Source organism: Rhipicephalus microplus, chromosome 3 (assembly GCF_043290135.1).
Source record: "Rhipicephalus microplus isolate Deutch F79 chromosome 3, USDA_Rmic, whole genome shotgun sequence".
In the NCBI taxonomy this organism is placed as follows: Eukaryota; Metazoa; Arthropoda; class Arachnida; order Ixodida; family Ixodidae; genus Rhipicephalus; species Rhipicephalus microplus.
The window spans coordinates 84,447,103-84,472,399 of NC_134702.1; the positions used below are offsets into that span (position 1 = coordinate 84,447,103).

At 44.7% G+C, this 25,297-nt stretch overlaps 1 protein-coding gene across 1 annotated transcript in view; it reads right to left on the reverse strand.

Moving 5' to 3' along the window:
• LOC119172831 (SEC14-like protein 2) overlaps positions 1-22,147 on the reverse strand; it is a 151,730-nt gene extending 129,583 nt beyond the window's left edge. Inside the window, exon 1 of the mRNA XM_037423981.2 lies at positions 21,855-22,147. Coding sequence (XP_037279878.2) covers positions 21,855-21,908 — 54 coding nt within the window. The 5' untranslated portion in view covers positions 21,909-22,147. The remainder of the gene's footprint in view (positions 1-21,854) is intronic.
• Positions 22,148-25,297: the final 3,150 nt, after the last annotated feature.

Below are 25,297 nucleotides of genomic sequence, written 5' to 3' on the forward strand. Positions count from 1 at the left end.
AGCTAGCGGAACGGCCACGAGCACGTTATGAGCGTAGCATGTAGTCATGTTTTACATGACGCGAATATCATGATTATCATATTTGGACGTGGTACATACCTTCGTCGTGCATTCACGTCCTGTAATACCAATCTCGGTATATGTGAAGCTAGCGAAACGGCAGCGAGCGCACGTCACGTTGACGCGTGCGCACGCTGGGCGCAGCGACGCTACGCTAGCAAAACGCGAGGCGCGACCAGCGTCTGTCGGCGAAGCCCGGCGGCAACCGGTGCGAAATACAACATACTGCATTTCGTGTCGACGACGATGCATGCGTCAAAGCAACGCAGCGCGGCCTCACCTGAGAGTATATGCGAGGCAGATCGGCGCCTGGCGTGGAATCGCCGGCGTGTCGCGACGAAAGGAACGCCGGCACGCACGCGCGCCGAGTCATGTCGAAGTGTTTGGCGCCTCAAGTGTGGCACGTAGTCATGTTCGTACATGACACGCATCTCATGATTATCATGTTTGCACCGGTCTCATACCTTCGCCATCTATTTACGTGACGTAATACCGAATTCGGTGTATGTGAAGCTAGCGAAACGACCGCGAGCGCATCATGAGTGTGGAATGTAGTCATGTTGTTACATGACACGCTTCTAATGATTATCATGTTTGCACAAGTCACATATTTTCTTCATGTATTCACGTCACGTAATACCAAATGTGGTATACGGGAAACTAGCGAGATGGCCGCTAGCACATCATGAGCGTGGCGCGTAGTCATGACTCATGACTTACATGACATGGATGTCATGGTTTCCACGTTAGGACATGTAACTTGTGTTCGCCATGCAGTCATGTCATACCACGCCAATTTCGCAACACGTCATGTGAACGAAACCACCGCAAGAGCACTAACACCATGAAATGTAAATCATGGCATTCATGACATACATGTCATGATAGTCATGATATGACTAGTGAGGTATGCTTGTCATACAGTCATGCTATACCACACCAAGTTTAGTATCCATCCTATTATCTAAGCTAAAAGTTGTAGGCAGCTAGATAGATAGATAGATAGATAGATAGATAGATAGATAGATAGATAGATAGATAGATAGATAGATAGATAGATAGATAGATAGATAGATAGATAGATAGATAGATAGATAGATAGATAGATAGATACGCTCAATGTCGCCGAAGTTCCCTAAAAATGCTTCGCATTTAAAATGGGTGGCTGTAAGTGTAAAGACAGCACTCAAGTTCGAAATCAATGGAGATGTGGACGCCGTTCGAACGGGCTAAGCAACGAAGAGCAGTTTCTACGCACAAAGATGTCCCGCTAATATTGTCTCGAGCATTAAAGAAGTGCGATAACGTTTATTTATGACTAGAGAGCAATATATCGGTCTAAACGGACTCAATATAGCACATTCATAATGTTTTGGACGAATGCGGACGCAATAGGGCTCTTCATAACCGAAATAGAAATAAGTTATAAAATCATATTTGACGAAGAAAACAGTTATAAAATTTCACTCATGATTCTGCGCAGTAAAGACACTTTGGGTGATTTTCGCGAAATTGCAGTGATACACCACAAATACCGTTGTGTCCAGGAGGGCATACATGTATTTACAATGTGGTCAATAAGACGCTTTTGCGGAGGCGTTGTAAGTACGTGCCAACTATGTATTATTCGATACAGTCGTATTAACTTTGATAATTAGCATTCCGGTAAACCATGGCTAGGGCAGCTCCGATATTGACACATATAAACGATTGCGACATTCAACGTCCCATAGGCTGACGCCTGAAAATAAACAAGCTCAGAATCTCGTTGTAAGCACGCATGACAAACTTGAAATACTTCGTAGAACCTATGTTTAACACTTTTTTTGTTAAAATATGATGGAACGTTGTTTCTTTTGGGGCGTAGCTATTGCACCGTGGGTAGTACTTCCCGTGTTTGTAGTAGTAGCCAGCTCTCGTTTAGTTCTTAAATGTCCTCTGGAACGTGGTACTAGTATATGACAAATATACGATGAAAAAATGCGAGATGGCGGTACTCGGGGTGTTCACTACATGGACGGACGGTCGGACAGACAGACGGACAGAAGCACGCACGGGCAGACAGACAGACGAATGGACGCATGGACGGACGGACGCGTGGACGGTCTCACGGACGGACTGACGGTCGCTTCGCCCCACTCATCATTATTCACTCCGTAGATGTTCTGTGATTTTTTGAGGTGTCTTACTCATGCACTGTACAATCACACCACTAAGAAGTTTTTCTGGTATTAATCGTGCGGTATACGATCTCTTGCTTCTGGAAGCCTACGTAATTCCTGCCGTTATGTGCTTCTTGATTATTAAGAACTTAGAGTGGGACTTTACCCTTTGCAGGAATAGATTATTACATTCAATTGCAGAATTAGTACATCGAATAATTTCGTTTCATTCCAAAAGTGACATTGCATCATTATAAAGCCTCCGGGCCGATCACAACAAAGTATTTTGCATTTTTTCGTTGTTTTTATTATATACAGCCCATTTCCCACACCGGTGGTCTTGTGTTTGTGGTACTCGACAGCTGACTCACAGGTCGCAGTATAGAATATCGGTCGCAGCGGCCACATTTTCAGTGGAGCGGAAAATTCTAGATGCCCGCATACTTAGCTGCGAGTTGAAGAACCACAGGCGACCTAACCTTTAGGAACCTTCAACAACGGCGTCTCTACTATTGCGTCACTCATGGGCGTTAAACCTAAGCGAACACGTTAAAGATAATCCTTCCGCTCGTGTCGTTGTGGTGTCTCTAGAGGACACCTGCTTTTCCATGAGGGATTCGGGTTATCTGGTACACCTGTGCAAAGTGCCTGTGAATGGGATGACCGGGCTGGTTGGCTGACCATTGCTAGACAAAACTGCGCCGAGAACTATAGACGAGACACATTTCAACCACAAAAGACGAAGCATTCTTGTTTTGCCACCTAAGCCAGTTTAAGTGTGCAAAATAAACTTCTTGTAGCAATTATAAACCTCAGCTTCAAGGAGTCGTCGACAACGACTTTTTGTATAACATTTACATAAAGCCCATCTTAATATTTTGCTCGAAACTTTGGCATTTTTTTTTCAATGCCTTGAGAACTACGCATCAAATAATCGTTCACTTCTTTTTTTCCCCCAAGAATCTGTATTTTCGTTTTGTTTGACATTTCCCTTGCTTCTTTGCCGTATTCACACAAAAACAAATTGTGTGTGAAAGCACATTCCCACTCGGCAGCTTTGTCCGCTAACGTTACCCCTTGCATCAGAATTAACAGATTTAATTTTTTTCTTGCAAAAAGTTCCAGCTCAAGACGCTTTTATGCATACATTTTGCAGTACCGCTTCAGTGAGAATTTTACACGCAACATAATCGACTAGAAGTATTGTCAGCCATGACAATACCACCTTCTTTCGTCTCAATGAGTAAGATGCAATAGTAGCTCTCAGCAGATATCATCACGATTGTGTTACGTTTGTGTCTCTCTTATACCTCGTGTAGGACTCGCTTCGGCCCGTTAAAAGCTATATATATGCCGACAATTACACCTGACTTCACCTAACGCGTCATCCTCGTTTTTCTACCAGAAAGTCCCATGACTGAGTGCGCGCGCGTGTGCTGCCTGATGCGCTGTGTTTATCTCCCTTCCCTCTCTCCTCTCAATCTTTCATCTCCCCCATCCCACTTCCATGCGCGGGGTAGCAAACCGGCTGCTTATTGACTGGTTGACCTCCCTGTCGTTCTTTTCCTTATATTTTCCTTCCTTCCTTCCTTCCTTCCTTCCTTCCTTCCTTCCTTCCTTCCTTCCTTCCTTCCTTCCTTCCTTCCTTCCTTCCTTCCTTCCTTCCTTCCTTCCTTCCTTCCTTCCTTCCTTCCTTCCTTCCTTCCTTCCTTCCTTCCTTCCTTCCTTCCTTCCTTCCTTCCTTCCTTCCTTCCTTCCTTCCTTCCTTCCTTCCTTCCTTCCTTCCTTCCTTCCTTCCTTCCTTCCTTCCTTCCTTCCTTCCTTCCTTCCTTCCTTCCTTCCTTCCTTCCTTCCTTCCTTCCTTCCTTCCTTCCTTCCTTCCTTCCTTCCTTCCTTCCTTCCTTCCTTCCTTCCCAGCATCTCGATCTTATTTGTAGTCCATGGAAACAGTAAGCGAAGCTGAAGTTTGATCATATGCAAGGTGTGTTGTGCCGTGGTATAACTACGCGTAAATTTTCCCCGTTTCATTATTGCTCAAAATGACAAGCCGTAAGCTTTAATAAAAAACAAAAAAAACAGTTGGCTATCCCGAGCCTGACAACCGAATGAAATCAGAGAAAGCACGATGATTACATTACAACGGCTCTATACACCTTCAGGCAGATGAATCGGGATACGAAGTGCAATGTAGTTGAGATGACAGACACAGCCTCAAGGAGGCCAAGTGCTGTAGCTAGCGACGTGACTGCGACCTCATGATCATTATCATCATCATCAGCCTGAAAACGCCCACTGCAAGACAAAGGCCTCTCAGATGATCCACCAATCAACCTGGTCTTGTGCTTTGTGTTGCCACGTTATACCTGCGAACTTTTCAATCTCATCGGCCCACCTAACTATCTGTCTCCCCTTCGTGCGTTTGCCTTCTCTCCTAAATGGCCAGCGGTTATCCTGCTTACGTGCTACATGCCCGGCACATGTTCATTTCTTCTTCTTGATTTCATTTATGATATTCTTAACCCGAGTTTGTTCCCTGACCCACCCTGCTCTCTTCTTTTCTCTTAGGGTTACACATATCATTTTCCATTTCATCACAAGCTGCGTCGTCCTCAATTTAATTTGAACCCTCTTTGTAAGCCTCCAGATTTCTGCTCTGTAGATAAGTAGCGGCAAGATGCAGCTGTTATATATCTTCCTCTTGAAGGTTAGTGAAAGATTACCATTCATGATTTGAAAATATTTGCCGAATGTGAATCATCCATTCTTACTTTTTCAGTTATTTCGCCCTCATCGTTCGGCTCCACAGTTACTGTGTGTCCTAAGTAGACATATTCCTTTACAGCTTCTAGCATCTCTCCACCTATCACAAAGTGCTGTTTTCTGACGAGACTGTTGTACATTACTTTAATTTTGTGCATTTTAATTTTCAGACCTACACTTCTGCTTTCCATGCCCAGTTCAGTAATAATGAGCCGTAATTCGTCCCCCGAAAAACTCGTCAAGGCAATGTCATCAGCGAAACGCAGGTTTCTAAGATGCTTTCCGTCAACTCTTATTCCTAACTCCGGCTGTGATATACATGCGCCTATTTCAGCTGGAAGAATGGACAGGTTTCAATGATGTGCGAGTTGGTTTACCTGTAAGGCTTGTTTTTCAACCAAAAGCTCTCGTTCGCAGACTGCTTTTCTCGCTCATTGTGCAGCGAAGGCACGCAATCACGCTAGTACAACACAATGAACGAAAAAAGCAGTCTGCGAACGAGAGTTTTTGGTTGGAAAACGATACCTTACAGCAAAGCCCCCTTGCAGATTATTGCAAAATGCCTATTAACGACAGTTGGCTGATGTTACCTTTCAGCCCCCTCTGTATGTCTTACGTTAAAAATTTTCATTGAGAGCAGGTATCAGCCAATCAACATTTCGCACATGTTAATATCGAAAAAGGGTGAACAACGGTAAGATCTAACGATCGAACACTTTTGCGTTCTGCTTCTTCCCGCAGCTGTTCCACACAACCGCTCTGTCACTTTGCCCCATCCGCCTCTGCATCCCTTCTCCCTTATGGGTCCAACTCATAGGAAGGGAACGAGGCCACTGATAACAACGGGAGCAGGAGACGAGTGGAGGCGCTCTGCTCATTATCAGCCTCGCCGATGACCGACACAAAAGTCCCCGGCGCCGGTTCCTCACACACGCTCATTCCTTCCGAATACGCCATCGGATATTGGTGTCCGATGCAATGTCTGTATCAGCACTATAACGCCGCCGCCGCTAAGGAACCGGCGGCCCAGTCACAAAGAGCGAAGCCGCTCATGAACGGGAGGGCGCCCGGTACTCCCTTCCTCGCCTCCCATAAACAGGACTCCTTCGGTTACCGTCGAAACACAAACCAGGCTCTCTTCTTCCCGCTCCGCCACCTCGGCGTGCGTGGCGGCGCTCACGCAATATTGATCAAGCAGGGCCGCGAGCGACGGGTATTGGCGGGCGCCCGTCTTCTTCCTCTCGCCTTCATCGACCTTTCCTTCGCGTCTAGAGCTATTATCAGCCGCGCCGCGCGGTCTGAAAACCCCGCGGCTAGCCTTCGCCGGTGGCAGACGCGTTGTGGGGAACGCCGGCCGCCGTTCAGTGTCAATCTAATTAATGCGACCCTCACTGCCGGTGACGGCCGGAGTTTTGATGACCTCAACTCTATGCATAGGTAGCAGAGGGTGGCGACTGTGTGGTTCGTTCACCTTGCGAACTGCTGAAGGTCGAGGGGTTCTATATATATTAGGCTAGGCAATGAGGAAACTGAGAACAATTGAACTACTTTTTGCTGTAAGGAGTACAAGAATAAACTCCTTCGAAAGAGCGATTTCACAAAAGTCACTCATCACTCTCGCAATTGATTTTGATTAGAATATATCGTTTCCGCTTTAGGTATGGCATAGAAATCTCGCCGAAAAGGAGAGAAACTTAATGAAGACAAAATAAACAGTGCGCTCGTATTAACAACAGACGTTTCACGACAAAAGATCTCATAGGATAATCTTTCAGGCACTCACGATCAGACACTTATCATGGGCAGATCAATGGGAAAACGTACTCACAAAAGACGAGTTTTCTGAATTCCGTCCCTGAACTAGAAACTTCAAGCATGTGAGGATGAACAAACCTGATATTTCAATAAATAATTGTTGTAGTTAAACTGCATATAAGTTAGTACATGAACGACAAAGTCTGTTTTTACTCGCGTGTTATCAACAATCAACAACATACAGACTTCAAAAGCAATTATGAAAGAACGGTGTTTGCTGGACCGGTGTATGCTGGAAAAAGCTTTCACTGGTTAACCATTTGTACGGAGTGCTGTGGCGGTGATTTTTCTTTAGTGTATTAGTTTCTCCCGTCACTCCTCAGAGTGTGCAAAAAGGCTCCACTTGAACATTGTGTATATGGCTCCTGTAGCACATACAGTAATGCTACACTTTAACGCCTTAATACACACCACTGATATCCAGGTGACGCTGGGGCTTGCACCCGCCTATGGTGCTGACGAGCTCTGACCAGAAACTATGACAATCGTAAAAAAGAAGCGCCATAGCCTCTCTAGAAAAACTGCTCTCACAGGCTGGATTCTGGCTATTGCAATGGCGTGGGAACAGGCATTGCGAAAGGCTACGCCAAGCCGTTGACGACATACGAAAGTTGCATGCTTGATTCTCGTCATCCCAAGTCGTGCGAAAGGCAAGGTTTAGGTGAAGATTTCGGAAACAAAACGCGATGTTTCGTGAAGCTTGCTGAGTTCCGTTAGAAAGTATCCGTTAATGACAATAGCCCAGCTTTAGCGTGTAGTTACTCTCAGCGGGGTTTCTTCATTGCGCGGTGTTTGGGAGAATATAATATCTTCAACCAGCCCTCCTTTCAATTCTTCTTTTTATATACAATATTACTAAGCTTTAGAAAGCGCGTGGAATAAAGTACCCCTCTGGTCTTCCAGGCACGTCGATACCTTTGTCACAGCGGGACGGCTCAGTGCTCTCCCATAGTTGAGTACGAAGTACTCAAAATCGTTCAACATGTTTCTCTAAACACCTTCTTTTGAAATGTAATGAGTGTGCGCTGTTTGTGAGGATAAATATCTCTAAACAGAAAAGTATCTCTGACCATGTTTAGACACCTGCCGGGAAAGATGGAAAACCACGCGAGAAAAGGTCTTCTCAAAAGCTGGAACATAGGATTTTCATTTTTTGATGCGAAACAGAAATGTTGAGTTTCCTGTACTGCCCTTAATTATTAAAGGCGCCTTGCTGGGACATGGAAAGAACTTTTGTTAATATAAGGCACAAACAACTAAACCGTTCAGCAACACCATGTGTGTCCGCGACATCGCCGAGTATGCCTGTAGCAGTAGTTGACATACGGACAGACAAAGGACTTTATTGGGTCCTGAGAAACGCTACTCCTTTAGAGCAACGTCACGGGCCACTCCCACGTAAGAACGGGGAGGCGTAGCCTAGTGATGTTATATGGGAGACCAGCGCTGGACAGGTGGACAGACCAGCGCTGGACAGAAAAGAGCACCTGGTAGACTGTCGCGACACAACTCAGCCGCTCGCGCCCAGACGACTGGCCGCAGTATACGGCGGTGAGATCATGGGCATGCGCTGCTGCTGTGCTTCATTTTGAAACGAACAGCGCAAAAAGTCATTGCGCCAGTAATACTGCAGTGTGGTTTAGAAAAATAACCTTGTCCGAAGGCTACTTTCATATTAAACGCACTTGAAAAAGGAGTGAAGCTCTGCAAGGCGAGCTACGACTATGCATATGGCATCGAAGCGACAGTGCTGTGATGGCGACTTCCTCGTCCTCATTTTCTGGTTGCGTGCTGGGTTTTGTGTTAAGCTAGTGCAGGCTGACATGCCACCATCGATAAGTTTGTGCTGCAACGATACCACGCTGACCACAACTGCAGCAAAACAAACCAAACAAAAAAATTGCCCGCAGCTTCCCTCGGGGGAACACTGAGGAGGATGCGGACCATATAATTGGTTAACGGGGTGTTAAAGTGCGACTTACTTGGGTCGATGGCTAAATTGGTTAACGTGGTTGTGAAATGGGGTGTTAAATTGCGACTTACTTGGGTCGATGGCTAAATTGGTTAACGTGGTTGTAGGAGGGGGTGTTAAATGAGTGAACACGTACACACGTATGCGAAAGGGCGGCGCTGGTCGAAGGGACGTCGATCATTGTGTTTGTGGATTCGTTGGAATTCATTTCACCGCGACCTTGGACGTCGACGCGCCGTACAAACCAACCGACGAGCGGCAACTGAGCGAGCGAGCGCCGACCTTGAGTATATATACAGCACGACGGCGCATGCACTGTCAGCTGTTGAATGTTCTCGAAGCGCGACGCCACATGCGCGTCCACTGGAGAATCAGGAGAATTGTAGATGTCGAACGCGGTGTGTAGAGGAGGAAGGGTGCACAGATGGTGGAGGAGTGAAGCGCGCGCGGTGTGTAGAGGAGGAAGGGATGCACAGATGGTGGAAGAGTGGGCGACGGCGCGACGGCGCATGCGCGCGCGTCAGCTGTCGAATGTTCGAGAAGCGGTGCGGACGGCGCACTACAAGGCGCGAGTATAAGATGCTCCGCATCTAAAAATGGCAAATCCCACGTACAGTGGGAATCGATGATATGCGAAGCACGAATGAAAAATGGTGATATGTAAACTTGAAATCAGCACAACGTTACGAGGTGGAGGAAAGCAAAGCCGTACATTACTTCCGTGTCATGATTACCTTGTTTGCACGTGTCGTATACCTTCGTCGTCTATTCACTTCACGTGATACCAAAATTCATTATATGTGGAGCTAGCGAAACAGCCGCGAGCACGTTATGAGCGTGGTATGTTCTCATGTTCTTACATGACACGTGTGTCAGGATTATCTTGTTTGCACCAGTCATACATTTCGTCATCCATTGACGTCACGTAACACGAAATTTGGTATATGTGGAGCTATCAAAATGGCCACGATCGCATCATGAAGGGCCCAAGAAACTCCCATGTAGCGTTGACGCGCGCGCACGCTCGACAAAGCGACGCTAGGTTTGCAAAACGCGAGCACTCTATACAGCTTGACGCCAGGCGCGACCAGCGTCCGTCAGCGCGGCCCAAGGGCAACCGGCGCGAAATGCGACATGCTGCATTTCGCGCCGATGCGTTACCCAGGCAACACTGCGTCTCCCTCTTTTCGTGACGGAGGGATGCTGGACGCGCTGAAATGCGCATGCGTCAAAGCAACGCAGCGCGCGCCTGCGAGTATATAGCAGGACCGGCACCTGGCGTGGCAACGCCGGCGTGACGCGACGGCATGAACGCCGGCGAGCACCCGCACCGCGTCATGTCGAAATGTATTGGCGCCTTGACAGTGGCATGTAGTCATGTTCTCACATGACACGCATCTCATGATTATCATGTTAGCACCAGTCACATACCTTCGTCGTCCATTGGCGTCACGTAATACCAAATTTGACATATGGGAAGGTAGCGAAACGGTGGCGAGCGCATCATCAGTGTGGCATGTAGTCATGTTACATGACACGCATGTCGTGATTATATCATGTTTGGATGTGCCATTTACCTAGGTCGTCCATTCGCGTCACATAATACTTTGTGAAGCTAGCGAAACGGCCGCGAGCGCATCATGAGCGTAACATGTAGTCATGTTGCTACATGACACGCAATGTTTATCATGTTTGGACTAGTATCATAACTTTGGACCAGTATTATACCTCCGTCATCGATTAACGACCCGTAATACCCAATTTGGTATAAGTGAAGCTAGCGAAACGGCCGTGAGTGCATCATGAGCGTGGCATGTAGTCATGTTGTTACATGACACGCATGTCATGATTTTCATATTATAGTGTGTCGCTTGTGTTCGCCATGTAATCATGCCATACCATACTAGTTTCGCAACATACCTTGTGAACGAAACCACCGCAAGAGCTACATGACCATGAAGAGTAAATCATGACATTCATGACATACATGTCATGATTTTCATGTCATGACTAGTCAGATATGTTCTTCATACAATCATGTTATGCCATACCAAGTTTGATATCTATACCATTATCGAAACGGCCAGGAGAGCTAAAAGTCGTAGGCGGCTAAATAGATAGATAGATACATACTCAGAGTCGCCGAAGTTAGCTGAGAAATGCTTCGCATCAAACAGAGAAAGTGGTAGCTGCGACATTTTTTTTCTGGCATCGTATGTTCGGCCTGTCCGCGGTATGTGTCCGCGGTATGTATCCACGGAGACGTTGATCAAGCAAACCACCGTAGCAGCACAGCATGTGTGGTGTAGCGCTAATTTGTTTGAGGGCGCGTGATATATTCCCGACCATGGCGGCCGCACTTCAATGGGAGTGAAATACAAAGAACACCCATGAACAAAGATATACGTGCGGATTGGAGAACCCCAAGCAGTCAGACCTAATTTCAATGCACACACTACAGACTACCTCAAAATGATACCTTGTTTGTCACATGAAAGCCTATCAATTATCGATGTTGAACAGACACCTATATTTTAAGCCGACACTATGCGTTTGGTGCACTAAACGATGAGTAAGTATCGAAGACACTTGATACTTATTTAGCAAGGCATAAATTGCGATGTTATTTAGCCATATCAGTCACTGAAGAAGGAGCTAACCACATCGGCTGACTCCAGAAAGCTGAGCTTTGAGTAGTCCGCTGCTTTGTTGGTAACAAGAACTCTGTCATTACCACAACTTAAGTTAAACAGAGGCACCTCAGAATTGAGTATTCAGCGCAAAAATATCCTTTATAACATTTCAGAGGCGTATAGACGAACGTGCCCCCACACAAATATTATGGACACGGCAGCTTTTGTTTATATCTAACTGTTTAAGTGTAATGTAGACTATCCGCCTGTCGTATACCACTTACTTCACGCGGTGTCATCAGATGGAGTTTAGTGATGGTGGTCTGATGTATAAATGTATAAGAAACCTTGTTAGCCCTGAGGTGCCCGACTGAACGCTCAGCGGGCCAGATAAAATAAATTACATATGCAGTATGCTGCATAACACACTCGTTTTATTTCCGGCAAAACGCCGTTTAAATTCGGCTGTTTGGCTCTCGTTTCCACTGGTGGCCGTCTTCTCTATCGAATAATTATAGTAGACACGCGTCGTTTGGTTTGGAAAACAGCCCGACATCACTAGACAGGAGAGCCACAGCAGAACATACTTTCCTCGCTTGACTGCTTGAATGCAACGCCGCTCCCTCTCTCATTGATGTGATCACGAAGGAAAGACGCACACAGGTACGCCCTTTTTATTTCTACATATTGTTGCACTTTAATACGCTGCAGTACCGCCAGTGCTCTTTGGTTTTGTTACGGTGGTGCACACACGCACCGCCTCTACCAGACACCACTCTCATCTGTGGGAGCGGCTGATAAGTGCGCGTTTTGGCCGCCAGAGCGGCTGTCAAAACTCCAGCGCTGGTTCCTTATAGGTGTAAACGAAAGAAGGAGAAATTTTGTAAGGGCTCGTCTTCAGAATCGAAGCAGCTTATTTTCGGGGCACTTAATCTTACACCGTGGTTCGGGGCATGTCCCTTGTCAATCATCGTAACTACACTCTAAGCCAAAAATGGCCAAAATGGGAGCAACGGCTGTTTTTACTCCTTCAGACCGACTGTTACTCTCCGAAAAGACCAAGCGGAACAAGATGGCCGACTTGTTCCGCTTGGGGGAGCAACTGTATTCATCTTAAGTTTGTAAGGGAGCAACGGAAGGAGGAACCGCTGTAAATGCTCTCGTCACGCAACGGTTACTCCCCGGCAGGACACCGCACACAAATATGCATGCCGCCCACATTGATATTCATGGGCCAGATTATTGTTTGTTCTGTGTGCCAAACTTCACCAAACCAAAACAGTGATTTATTTTAGCATCCGTAGATAATAAGATAGCAGCGCTGGCTGAACACAGAAGGCCTGAGAATACAGTACGGCAAATACCTAACACACGCAGCAGCAGAATGGAGAGTTGGCACGTCAAAGCGGACCGAACGCCGAAACACGTGCAAAACAACGATAAAAAAAGCCTAGACACGCCGTTCGTCCGCGAAGTAAGGGCGTCAAAGTCGATCAAGCACCGAAACACGTGCATAAGGAGCCCCCCCCCCCCCGCCCAGATATATCGGAGAAGAAAAAAAAAAAGCGGACCCAGACGCGCTTCTCATCAGCCATACACTTAGTAGCACGCTTCACCGTGTAGTTTGAGGGTAGAATGACAAATCTGCGCCATCTGCGCCCGCACGACAAGTGTGGCGCTAGTGTAGCAAACGATGTAAGTTACAAAGTAATTTTTATTCAGTGTTTATGTTGACTAGCACTAAATAAAAATTACACTCAACTTTTTATATTTATTTATGAGTTTTAGTGTACCTCAGTTTTTTTTTATAATTGTATTAGGAGAACACACTGAAATTATTGCGCTGACGCCTGTGCTGCCACTGCTCGACGTTTTTTTTTTTCGGCGCAACTAGGTTCGCGTTCGCACTACTTACTCATTTCCATATGGTCTGTGGTTGGCGAGCACATGGACGTGCGAGCTTGTGAGCTATGTTTTCATCGTGTGTGTGTGTCGCAGATTTGCGTTTCTACTTATTCGTGATGAAGGTTAGTGTATATTTATCTTTATGGAGCGCGAAGCAGTTGTGGATTTTGCTGCTGGGTGGAACAAACACATCGTAAACACGTCTTCAGCTATCTGCAAGCCTGTTCGCTCGTCGGACAAAGGACTGTGCATGCATCAGCGTGCAGGTGAGTGGCATTTCCAGCAACATTTAATGCTCTTACAATACATTGTTGAGTGGTTGCGCTATTGAAAGAGAAATGATTTGCTCTTATTCACCGTATCCATTGCTAGCCGTATCGGACTAAATTACCTCTATTACCGCCTGCATACCCTCTTGCTTCCCCTGTCACCACTGCAGTGCCAGTGTACTTTTGCAGTTAAAAGTTCATTTCCGCAACACTACCTCGCTTGAAAAAACATTGGGGCGGGGTTGTAGCTGCATTCATACTGGCACGTTTCTACCATTGGCTATATGTAATGTTAACGGCTGAGTGTTGGGGCCTTGGGCCGCATTTTTTAGAGATGTAGAGTGTATGTAAATCAGTAAGTGAACAAATCATTGTTGCATCACTTCACTGGCATAGCCAGGCGGTTGTGCACAGAATTTTTTTAGGCCGGGCGTAAGGAGCCCAAATTGAAGACCATATTCGCTTGCCCGGCCTATTCAGATAAGCGGACCCCCCCCCCCCCCCCCTTTCCGCACGCCTAAAAAAAAAAACAATCTGCCCACATCACTGCGTCACTTGCTTCACCTCTGCGCTGAACGTACTAAATCTGCCCACATCACTGCGTCACTTGCTTCACCTCTGCGCTGAACGTACTATTTTATAAGCGCACCATCAAGCGAGCAGTTTACATATTGACAGAACAATTGGAGGAGGAATGACCCAAATCTTTCAGATTTCTTTAGTGATGCAAAGCCTTAGCAAAACTGAATATTGCAAAAGACAATCATAAATGCTGTATGTTCTCGTTAGCGCTGTCATTATTCTGCATCATGAAATCTTTATGCGCTGTGAAAACTTGGCATGCCGTTGAAGTCACATATCGACGTTAATACCAATCGACGAAAATTTCGACAACCTCAATAACGCCGTTTGGGATTTGCCGCATGCACATAATTAGGCTGATTCCCACTTGGCTGTTCTTAACCTGACTTCACTGCTACCAAATGAGACAATATTTGATGCATGTCTTTTACTTTTTTTTTCAGGGATATGAGACAAATTTGGTTATACTGCAGATAAAGATGCTCCCAACGGTGCTAAAGTACAGAAAGCAAGTGAATTTTGGTAAGTGCAGACTTTTTGTACTACGTATATGAAAGCATCGCTTTTTAGGGGCAAACTGTGCATGTGTTAGCCAGAGAATAGTTCATTATGCCACATGGTTACACTGGCACTGACAATTCAACATGGCTCCGCTGGCCCGTGTGTGTGCTCACACTGTTACCGTTAAGATAAAATGTTTATGTTTTCATTGCAGGGATTGCTGTTTGTACTAAAAAGCCAACTGCCAAGATTTGTTTACGCTGGTACTCCTAAAAGTATGCTTTCCCTATTTACATGGATTTCGGCTTGCACAAAGCATAACACTTGGGCCTAGATTCACAAAGCTGTCCATGCGCAGGCCTTCATAACAGCGTTTCTTGACTTGCCTTTACCCTGTTTTCTGCAGATGTTTCGTGGGTTTAAAAGTGCCACAGCATGTTGACCTCCCCCACTCTGAAATATTCGCGTTCAAAGTTCCGCAAGAGTGGGCTTAACTTTCTTGTGCACGTCTTTGCTAGTCCAAGATACTGAAGTGTTATGCTCTTACTAGAGGTGGCAGTGTTTCTAATGTTTGTATTTCCATCACATTGACCAAGTATGCGATCTTGGCTTGACTGGTAGCACATCCTCAACAAATGTCTGTGTGGCACATGTAGAAGGCAGTACAAAATAAATAGGCAGACATTCACACCGGGAGCTAACTTCTAATAATGCTTTTTTTTTTGGAAACCATGGTGTGCTTATTCCAATTTGTCTAACAAGCAGTAACCTGTTTGGCTGTGAACCAACAAGACGTTGAACTAATAAAAGCTTCACATCTTGTTGCTCTCAAATATATATGTATTGGCAAGCTATCTGTGACACTGTCAAACAAAGAATCAGAATATCTGTGCATGCCTTAAGATATATTGCTTCGTTTGCATATCTCGTGGCTGTGACTCGTCAACCGAGTGAACAAATGCACCCTAGTTTTCTAAATTTAAAGCATTTTTTGAAGGTAGCACGGTCTACATTTATTTGTCTATAGTTTTGTCCAGCCGTTTGCGTCAGGTACAAAGAAATATACTGAAAATTATCATGTAGCCTCTGCAAATGGTTGCTTTCAAGCAGGCTTTGCATGCTTGGCTTGTGCCTACAGGTATTGCACAATTCAAGACGCAGCAGCGTATGATAGAACAGTAGAGTCGAGAGCAACTGTGTGCACGAGCTAAATAAGTATTTTAACATGAGCGGACAGTACGTGTTATTTGCCACACACATGACCTCATTTAGAATGCCCATTGGTGAATCGGCTCATAGAAATGTCACTCAGCTGTGTATAGGAAACAAGTTAACTGAACCTAAGGGTATCTTTAACTGCTACAAATATGCCTTGTTGAGGTGCTGCACATTTTCTTCCAGAATATTGCTGTCTGAGACATCATGTGAAGAGCGTCTACCACATCACCATTTATATGGCTTGCCAAGTAACGTTTGGCCGAACCTTCCTTTTTTCCACATTTCGTTTTGCAGTAGACATCCTAGAATGCAAGCGCTGCTGCAGTGTGTGTGACTCATTATGTATTGATTCTGGCATGTTTAACCTCACACTTCAATTTTTTTCTCGCAGCAATGAGATGCTTCACATATGCCTGTGGTGATATTCCGCTGCGCTAGCCTGATGGAAACACCAGCTGCGAAACTTGAGTCCTTCAGCATTGGAGAAGTTGCCATTAGCTCACCAATGATGACACAGACTGCCCTATGCTAGAAATTCAAGATTGTTGTTCCACGGATGACGCAGAAAACCTTTGATGTATTATGGTGCTCGTTTAGTGCTGGCTGTGGTGTGGCGAAGTCTACTTTTACGTGTGCTCACAATTCGCCTCGTAAAAAGAACAATAAAGCATTTATTTTCCTTTCAATATTGTCCACTTTTTGTGTTAGAAGCACCCAAGCAGTGCTCTTCCAAGGAGCTCTCGCCATGTGTTAACCGTGTGACAAGCATACTCGAGATAAATACTCATTTCCCCAAGGAGTAACTGGAAGCATGTGCAGTTGGTTTTCAAAGAGTAACTGCGAACACGTGGGAAGAACGGTAAAGAGTAACTGTTGCTCTTAGAAGAGCAACTGGTGGGAGTAATGGCTGGTCTGCAGGGAGCAACTGGTGGGAGTAACTGTTGGTCTGCAGGGAGGAACTGGAGGGAGTAACTGTTCATCCCCCGAAGGAGGAACTGAAAGGAGAGCAACGGTTCCTCCCTCTGCAGTTACTCCTTTTAGGGGAGTAATGGGAGTGGCAATGCAATTGCTCCCTGAAAGGAGCAACCCCTATACCCCTGTTGCTCCCTTTTGGCTTAGAGTGTACGATAGTAGTCAGAGCGCCCGCTACACTCCGGCACGTGATATGAATGGAGTCCTCTAGTGGCGCTGCGTTGCTCTGTATGGTGTAATAAAACGCTCACTCCTGCCCCTCTCTCTCTCTCACATACACAGTGCAGTACAAAACAACTAAGACATAATCATGAGTGTGGTGAATGTGGGGGCTCACAACGCGGCTCTGTGCGCAGCCATGAACGTCCACATTGAATATTTAAGAGCATATATTTACCGAACGTTAAGTAGACCTATGGCTGCTTCGCATACTAATCAGGGTCCCCTATACGGGGAGACGTGGGCAATTTTTTAGTTGCCCATCCACGGTGGTCTAGTGGCTAAAGTACTTGGCTGCTGGCTCACAGGTTGCGGAATCGAATCCCGGCTGCGGCGGCTGCATTTTTTATGGAGGCGAAAACGCTGTAGGCCCGTGTGCTCAGATTTGGGTGCACGTGAAAGAACCCTAGGTGGTCACAATTTACGGAGCCCTCCACTACGGCGTTTTTCCTGATCACATGATAGATTCGGGACGTTAAACCCCACATATCAATCATTAGTTAGCCACAACTTTGAATGAGAGCTAACAGACACCAAGTCAAGGAAAGTTTTGGTGATGGTATTTGTAGCAATTCGACATAAATGTAAAGAAATCGCAAAGGACAAAAAGATAACTTGCCGCCGAAAAGGACCGAAACTGAAACTTTTGAATAGCACTTCCGATGCTCTCACCAATTGAGTTACGGCATCAGTAATCTTACCGTATACTTTACGGGGTGTATCTGTGTATTTAAACCTGGGAGTGCTAATCAGCCCGGTTTGTAGCGATTACAATGAATGTAAAACAGCTTTTCTCTCTGCTACCTTCTGCCTGATATTTCAATGCTGAAATTTCGGTCTGTCTGTTGGTTATCCAGTGTAATGATTCAGCCACTCGGCGAATGCTTAACCCGTCGCTCAATGCCCTTTTAATCTTCATTTGCTGGCAGCGCTCATACTTGTCAACGTTATCAATCAAAAAGCGATTGCACATATTTGAGACGCATCATTAATGCGTAAGAATTCCGTAGTTCTTTCTTATTTAGAAAAAAAAACCATAGATACATGGCTCTGAAGCGTCGTGTTTATTCCACTGCACTCACAATGTGGCACTATGAACGAAAAAAAAAAAAACGCATGTTTCCTACGCTACCCTCAACGGACCAGGTGCTGTCATCTACCAGTGGCTCTGAGTTCTAAATAAACGTTTCTTTCTACACATCACTGACAAACGGCGCCACATGTCACGCAGCACCTCCTAGCAGTAGAATATTGTCTTTCGACATCCTTTGCAGCGAAGCACGCAGGTACGCAGTCATTTTTTTTAAGATATGGCCGCTGACTAATAATCCCTTCCAAACTACCCAATGGCACGATGTCCACCAGAACGAGACCTTTGCTATGAATGAACAAAAGAAGGGGAATTTTGTAAGAGCTCGTTTTCCTTTCCTAGACACACCACATATGAGACCTATCATTGATTTATATGTGGGGTTTAACGTCCCTAAACCACCACATGGTAATGAGACACGCCGTAGTGGAGGACTCCAGAAACCGACCAGCCATGGGGTTCTTTAAAGTGCACCGAAATCTGAGCCCATGGGCCTACAGCATTTTCGCCTCCACAGAAATTGCAGCCGCCGAAGTTGCGATTCAATCCCACGACCTACGGATCAGTAGCCGAGAACTTAGCCATTAGCCCACAGCGGTGGGGCAAATGAGACCTAACCAATAATCAAGACAAGGATGCTATAAGGAATGTTATTTGCAGTTATTTCAAATGTGTAGGTGCGTAAGTTCCTCCCACATTTTTTGTTGTTGTTTTTACTAGTTGTCGGTTGTAGTTTGGTTTCGTGACATTTAGTGCAACAGACTAACACAGACAATAACCGGGCCTTCGTGTATGCATACATGCCAATTGTTCGTAGTTTGCTACTTCATACTCTCATGGTGGTATGAACCAGTGTTATCGTACCCAATACGACCCCTGTGGGAAGCACTTCACTTTTTACCTGTTCCCTATAAGCACGAGGCTTGCGTTTTTTTGAATCTGAGCTTATTCCATGTACACTTGCTTACCTACATTCATCAGAGAAGGCTTATCACTTTCCTGGCGTAGAGCATGAAGCGCAATAAATCATTACCTATTTGTCCAATCGCACACTTTCGGCAAGAGGCGTTATGAGATGATATTTGAATAGTTAGGTGTTGTGCCACTGAAAATGCCTAACTGACACCGCTTTAAAAGCTTTCTTTTTTTAAATGCCTAGCACTTCGTTGCGTGCTGCAGGCACTTTGAGCATATCTATCTATCTATCTATCTATCTATCTATCTATCTATCTATCTATCTATCTATCTATCTATCTATCTATCTATCTATCTATCTATCTATCTATCTATCTATCTATCTATCTATCTATCTATCTATCTATCTATCTATCTATCTATCTATCTATCTATCTAACCACCTACCTCTCTGGTCACAACATGAATTATGTCACCATCTCGTCGCTTACGTCGTCTAACCCTTTCCACCAAACGTGTGGCACATACCGACGGGCGGGTATGTGCCACAAGTGATTGACAGTTTTTCTACCCAGGACCGGTCAGAACAGGCATGAGTAATTGTACCATAGGAGGGTTAAAGGCTGACACCGGCAGCGTAGACTCTATGAATGCAAATAATAAATGGCAGGGTCCTAGCAGGAATCAAACCCGAGTATTCTGCATGTCATTCTAATATTCTACCACAGAACCACGTCACGTTTCAGAACTACTTTTCAAATAGACCTTAATGTTCGTGAAACGTCGATTGTGGTTGCTGTGTTGGTTATTAAATTTTATAAACATTACATACGTACTTCGATGATAAAGCCATCACTTCGTGTCAATCTCAATTGTATTGAGGTGCCATCCACTGAAGTTGATTTATGCAGCAGTGTTCAAAGCTACCATCTTCGCGAGCACAGGCACTTCATATTAGCTTACTGATTCTGAGGTTGCTGATATCAATGTTGTAGTTGGCATCGTTTCGCATCTGTAAACAAGTAGTTATATAAAACATATGCTTCTGTTTAACGTATGTCTGTGCGTGAAAAAATATCTTTAGCGCGACTGGGCAACGGGTTTCATTCAATAAATAAATTAAAACACAGTCACCTTCCATTTACATTGTTCGCATAACAGCGATTACTAACGTAGGTAAAATCTGCCGAATTTTTCTGTCTTTCTCTCTTCTCTTTCTGGACAGTTCATTACATTTTGACTTCCAGTTTTACAGTGTGTGCTTTAAAGTTTAGTGACGAGGTGATCGTGCTTAACAATTTTTTAGAATTGTCACGCTTGGAAAGTAAAATAAATAAACAAACGAACGTTGAATGTGACAAACAGCTTTCTCCCGACATTTTTTTTCAACATGTGCATTGTCAGTGGCTTGTTAGCAAATACCACGACGTTTTTATTACGTGCCATCGGCTGAACAGTCCAAATCTGTTGGTTCGTATGTGTGGTAATTATTGTAGTGACGGGTGAAATATTGAAAAACATAAACATAAATTGTGCTCGAAAACAAACGTTATTTAACTTAGATGCAGGCCAAACTCTGCATATTTCTGAGAAGTTAGCATAACTGGTGCATATATATATAGCCTGCTCACATTTAAAAATGTCAGCGCCATTATGAATTCAGTTGTCTACTTTTACCAGAGTGTAAATTCAGATTCGTTTGCTTCGAAATGTGTGGCTACCGTCACTGACTGCTTGGTAATCAATTTCTTTTACTACACGACAAAGCTTTTGTTTTACTTGCGCTTTTGACAAAGACACCTCTTTCTTTATATTGCTTTGCTTCTTCATAATGCAATGCTACGAAGTCATTCATTGCTATTTCTGCTAAAGAATAGTGTCAACAACACAAATTGACTCAATCAAGAACAAGAAGTTGGCTTCTTTGCATGCACTACTGTCTTGCGAAAAAGCCACAGTTACAGTCGAGCAGCTAGATTTATTATTATTATTTTTTCCTTCACTTTACTTATGTACAGCATACTTATAGAGTGAGAAATAAACAGACACAAGCTCGCGGAGCCTTGACCCAGTTTTTGTGTAATCCACTCGCCTGTTACTTCTCCCCCATCGCGCATATAAGCCACAGCATAAAAAAAATCAATGCGAAAACGCGTTCCTCTTTCTTCATTTTTGCGCCGAACGCGCTCGCTCGAGCATCAAGTCGCACGCCAAAAAATAAACGTCCCTATCTTCACGCAACTTTACGAAGCAATGTACGTGACTTGTTTGCCGCAACAGTTACCAACTCCAAATGTGTACGCGGGGACCTACCACCACGGGCTCCGCTGCAGTCCAAGTTTGTAAACACCCGGAGTGTTGTTTACGCTTCCCGAATTAAATCACCCTAAAAGGATATAAAAGAAAAGGTGAGTCCGAATCCGCTCTAAGACGTTTACGTTTCTTTTAATTATTGTTTCATTCGAACTGTAAGAGTGTCGCAGTGTCGAAACGCGACTACGATGCGGTCGCGCCGTTAAAGAGTCAGCGAAGCATCGGGTCTGACCTTTACACACGTTTTTGCGCGGGACCGCCCCAATGCGTCAGTTGTTGAGAAAAGCGCACCGCGCTATCGCCTCGTCCCCTTCGACAAAGGAGAAAATGACCGCGTTTTTAAAGCAACCCATCAAGTACGTGAAAACGAGGATAGTGAGGTACGGGAGAGGAGGAGAGAAAGAGAAAATACTGAAAGCCCGGAGGCAAAGCCGAAGAGAGCTAGCTTTTCGGGGCGAAGAGACTTACTTCGTCGAGCGCTGTCATCTGCTGCTCGGTGAGGTCTCCTACGCGGCCGCTCATCGTGGAATGCGAAGAACGACGTGGCTCACGACGACGTCAGCGGAAAGAACAGGACCTCGGGACTGGCGTCTCTCTGTCGCCAATGGGATCGTGCCTCACCACGTGCGAAGTCGCAAAAAACGCCGGTTCGACGTGTAACGACCCGGTGGGCTGCACTACGACACCATTGCGACGGCTCCGCTTGCCCGCTTTGGAGAGTGCAGCGCGAGAGACTGAACACAAACGCACGCACGGGTTCGGGCCCCGACAAACACGAACGCGCAAGGAACCGCAGAGGGGAGCGGCGAGAATAAGTGTGGGTCTTCAATACGCATGCGTGAACCCCGCTAGCGCCTCTGGCGGACGAAGGCGGCAAAAGAGCAGACGAAAGTGGAGTAACTGTTGTTTCGCGTAGAGCACGGACAACCGCCGACCTCGTAGACTACGGAGGAAACAGATCAGTGCACCAAAATGTTACAAACACATGTATCGAATCACATGTCACAAACACATGAATTGGGTGCTACAGGTACTTGATTCCAGGAAAAAGTCCGTAATACACGAACCACAGGCTGGACCCTTGACAGTGTTGCGTGAATATTGGTTAGGCAAATAAACTGCGTAAACTATATTAGTTACGTATATCTGACTTGAGATATAACTACTTTGCACACAAAAAAACAAAGGAAATAGTTAAGGAAAAAGTTAGGACTGAGTTGAGCTGTACATTAATTGATAATCCACTTGGAGAAATACAAACAATTCTCAAGATTCGCAGAAACCTGCGCAAGAAGGGCAAAAAATTCTCCTAAAACTTATAATATAGTTGCCCTTATTCTGTCAAACTCTTCAACCTACGCATGCCAAATTTAAGTAAATAGTTGAGTGCACCAATTTCTTTCAGATAATGAGCTTTTTTTTTGATGAGAGCAAGCGATGGGGTACCTACACATAACTCCCCATCTGTTATGCAATATGCATCAAGTATTCAGGTGTGAAAGCTTCCGTAGCTACCTATATTTCACGATGTTAATCTATCTAATTCTTTCTTACGAGATGCTTGCTCGAGTCCTGTAAACCTATGAACTGCCCTGAAAGGGTTATGAAATTTTTGGTGAAAACATTCGTGATCGACATATTTTGAGAGACACAACTTCGAAAAAAAAAATCGCAGTGAAAGAGCACAGTTTTTTAAGCGAATCTTTCCTATTCATTAAGTATCTTTCTACAGAATAGGATTTCCGGCGAAAGCCAAACATCTTGCGTTTTGTTGCTTCCTTTGGAAATGTTGTTCAATTTATTGCAGTTGTTATGAAGCAGACAAAAATCACAAGATTCTCAGACATCGTCAATATAAAAATCTAAAAATTTATCATGGTGTGGGCGCACCCTTTTCGCCAAGGACAGCTTTTTGTTTTTGCAATTGAAGACTGCAAGGACAACCGAAAAGAATAAAGGCGACGCGGTCGAAGCCCGAGCTATATTTAGAACAAGTGAAACCCTTTCGCTCCTCGCATGGGGCTAATTTTGGGTACACGTTCATACTCGCATTCGATTTTTTCTACTTCAATAAAACGATAATTTACTCGTCAAGAACTCGCGATGGCTTAGTTGCTCAGCAATACTTATTTTACCTTACGTGCTATGTAATAGTAGAAATATGCTATACTCACTGTATTTAAGAGACAGAACAATTTGAATCGCAGGTTTCATGAGGAGTGAAATCATTTACTGATTTATTTTTACAACAATATTATTGCGGGAGACCTGGAGAAAATCTGATCAATCAGCAAGAATATTTGAAGTCAACGTTTTTCAAGCTATCGCTAAATTGTCTTTAAAACAGTTTGTGGCTTGGCTAAAAGATTATTTCCCCAGCGATTCTTCATCCGAGCGTTCTTTGTGTAGTAATCATGAAAATGAAATTCGTTCTATCTAACCAGTGGCCAAGATTTATACGATTTCCCAATCAGGGCAACGACGTCGCATTTCGATTCCCTGCTACGGCTTTTGCTCACATCATTATCTTTAAACATAACACTGAACGACATTTAATAGAAAACGACCTTTTTTGTGCGAGTGCTATAGGAATTTTACTGTACGGTGGCGCCATCTACTCCGTCTTCTGCGAAACGGCCAGCAGTCTTGAGCGCGGGGTTATTTGACTGCAGTTTATAAATCACGCGGTCTGAAAGCGAAGTATATTAACAAAAGTTCCCGTAACAACTACCTGTATACATAATATACGTATCTCTATCGTGTGTTTTCTATTTGGTGAGAAAGTTACACCAAATTATACACAATAATAATCTGGTGTTCCGTATAGGGAAGGTTTTACTTCCTCTTGTTTCTCTTCTTCTTTATGCTAGCTTGTCCGAATGAAAGCCAGCTCTACAGGAACCATTCTTACCCAGCATATTGAGGCTTGTGCTCCTGCTGGCTGACTCTTCTATACTTGAATTGTGTGCTGCAGCTCTCGCTGCACATGAAGTCATCGTGCCGGGATTTATACGGCTGCTTTTTGACCACATCGAGGCCAACAAGACGCCCACCCGTCAGTTCGACTGAACTTTTTTTCGTGCCGGGGCTCCGCGCTCAGGCGAGTGCTTTTCGCTCCCGTCTTTCCAACGCGCCAATTAGGCCCATCATACTTCTTCGGCGAATATTTTTGCCGGCCTTTTCGGTGAATTTTTCAGACGGTTCCGGATTGCGTTGCTTCGTGCGCATGCCAAGAGAGGCTGAACAAATGATTCCCACTTAATTTTTTTTCTTTCCTCTTAAATTTATTGCTCCTCTTATGCCCCATACCCCATCCCCTTTGTCGTGTTCTTGAGGTGTCCTCGTATGCGGGAGAGACAGTTACGATGCAGAACATTTCTCTTCTTTTTCTCACTCAAAACCACTTCGTGCATATGGCAACATCGGTGACAGCTAATTGTTGTTTGAGTGGTCTGTTATATCCCGCTTGCTTAATTTTTTTACAATTTCTTCATTTTTCACGTAAAACAGAGAAGAATGAAATAGCCTAGATATTGGCTACATGGTCTCTCCCCCGCGAGTCACTTTTATATAGAAGCAGAAGTGTGTCTGTTATCATGTAGCGCAGATGACACCTTGTTTGATGTTCTGCAGGAGACCTCTCGACTCGGCTGTTTGCCACAAGGCAGGCGAAGCAGAAGAAAGCACCAACGGGACTTAGCAAAACAGTATGTATGTATGTATGTATGTATGTATGTATGTATGTATGTATGTATGTATGTATGTATGTATGTATGTATGTATGTATGTATGTATGTATGTATGTATGTATGTATGTATGTATGGATGGATGGATGGATGGATGGGTGTGTGTATGTATGTATGTATGTATGTATGTATGTATGTATGTATGTATGTATGTATGTATGTAT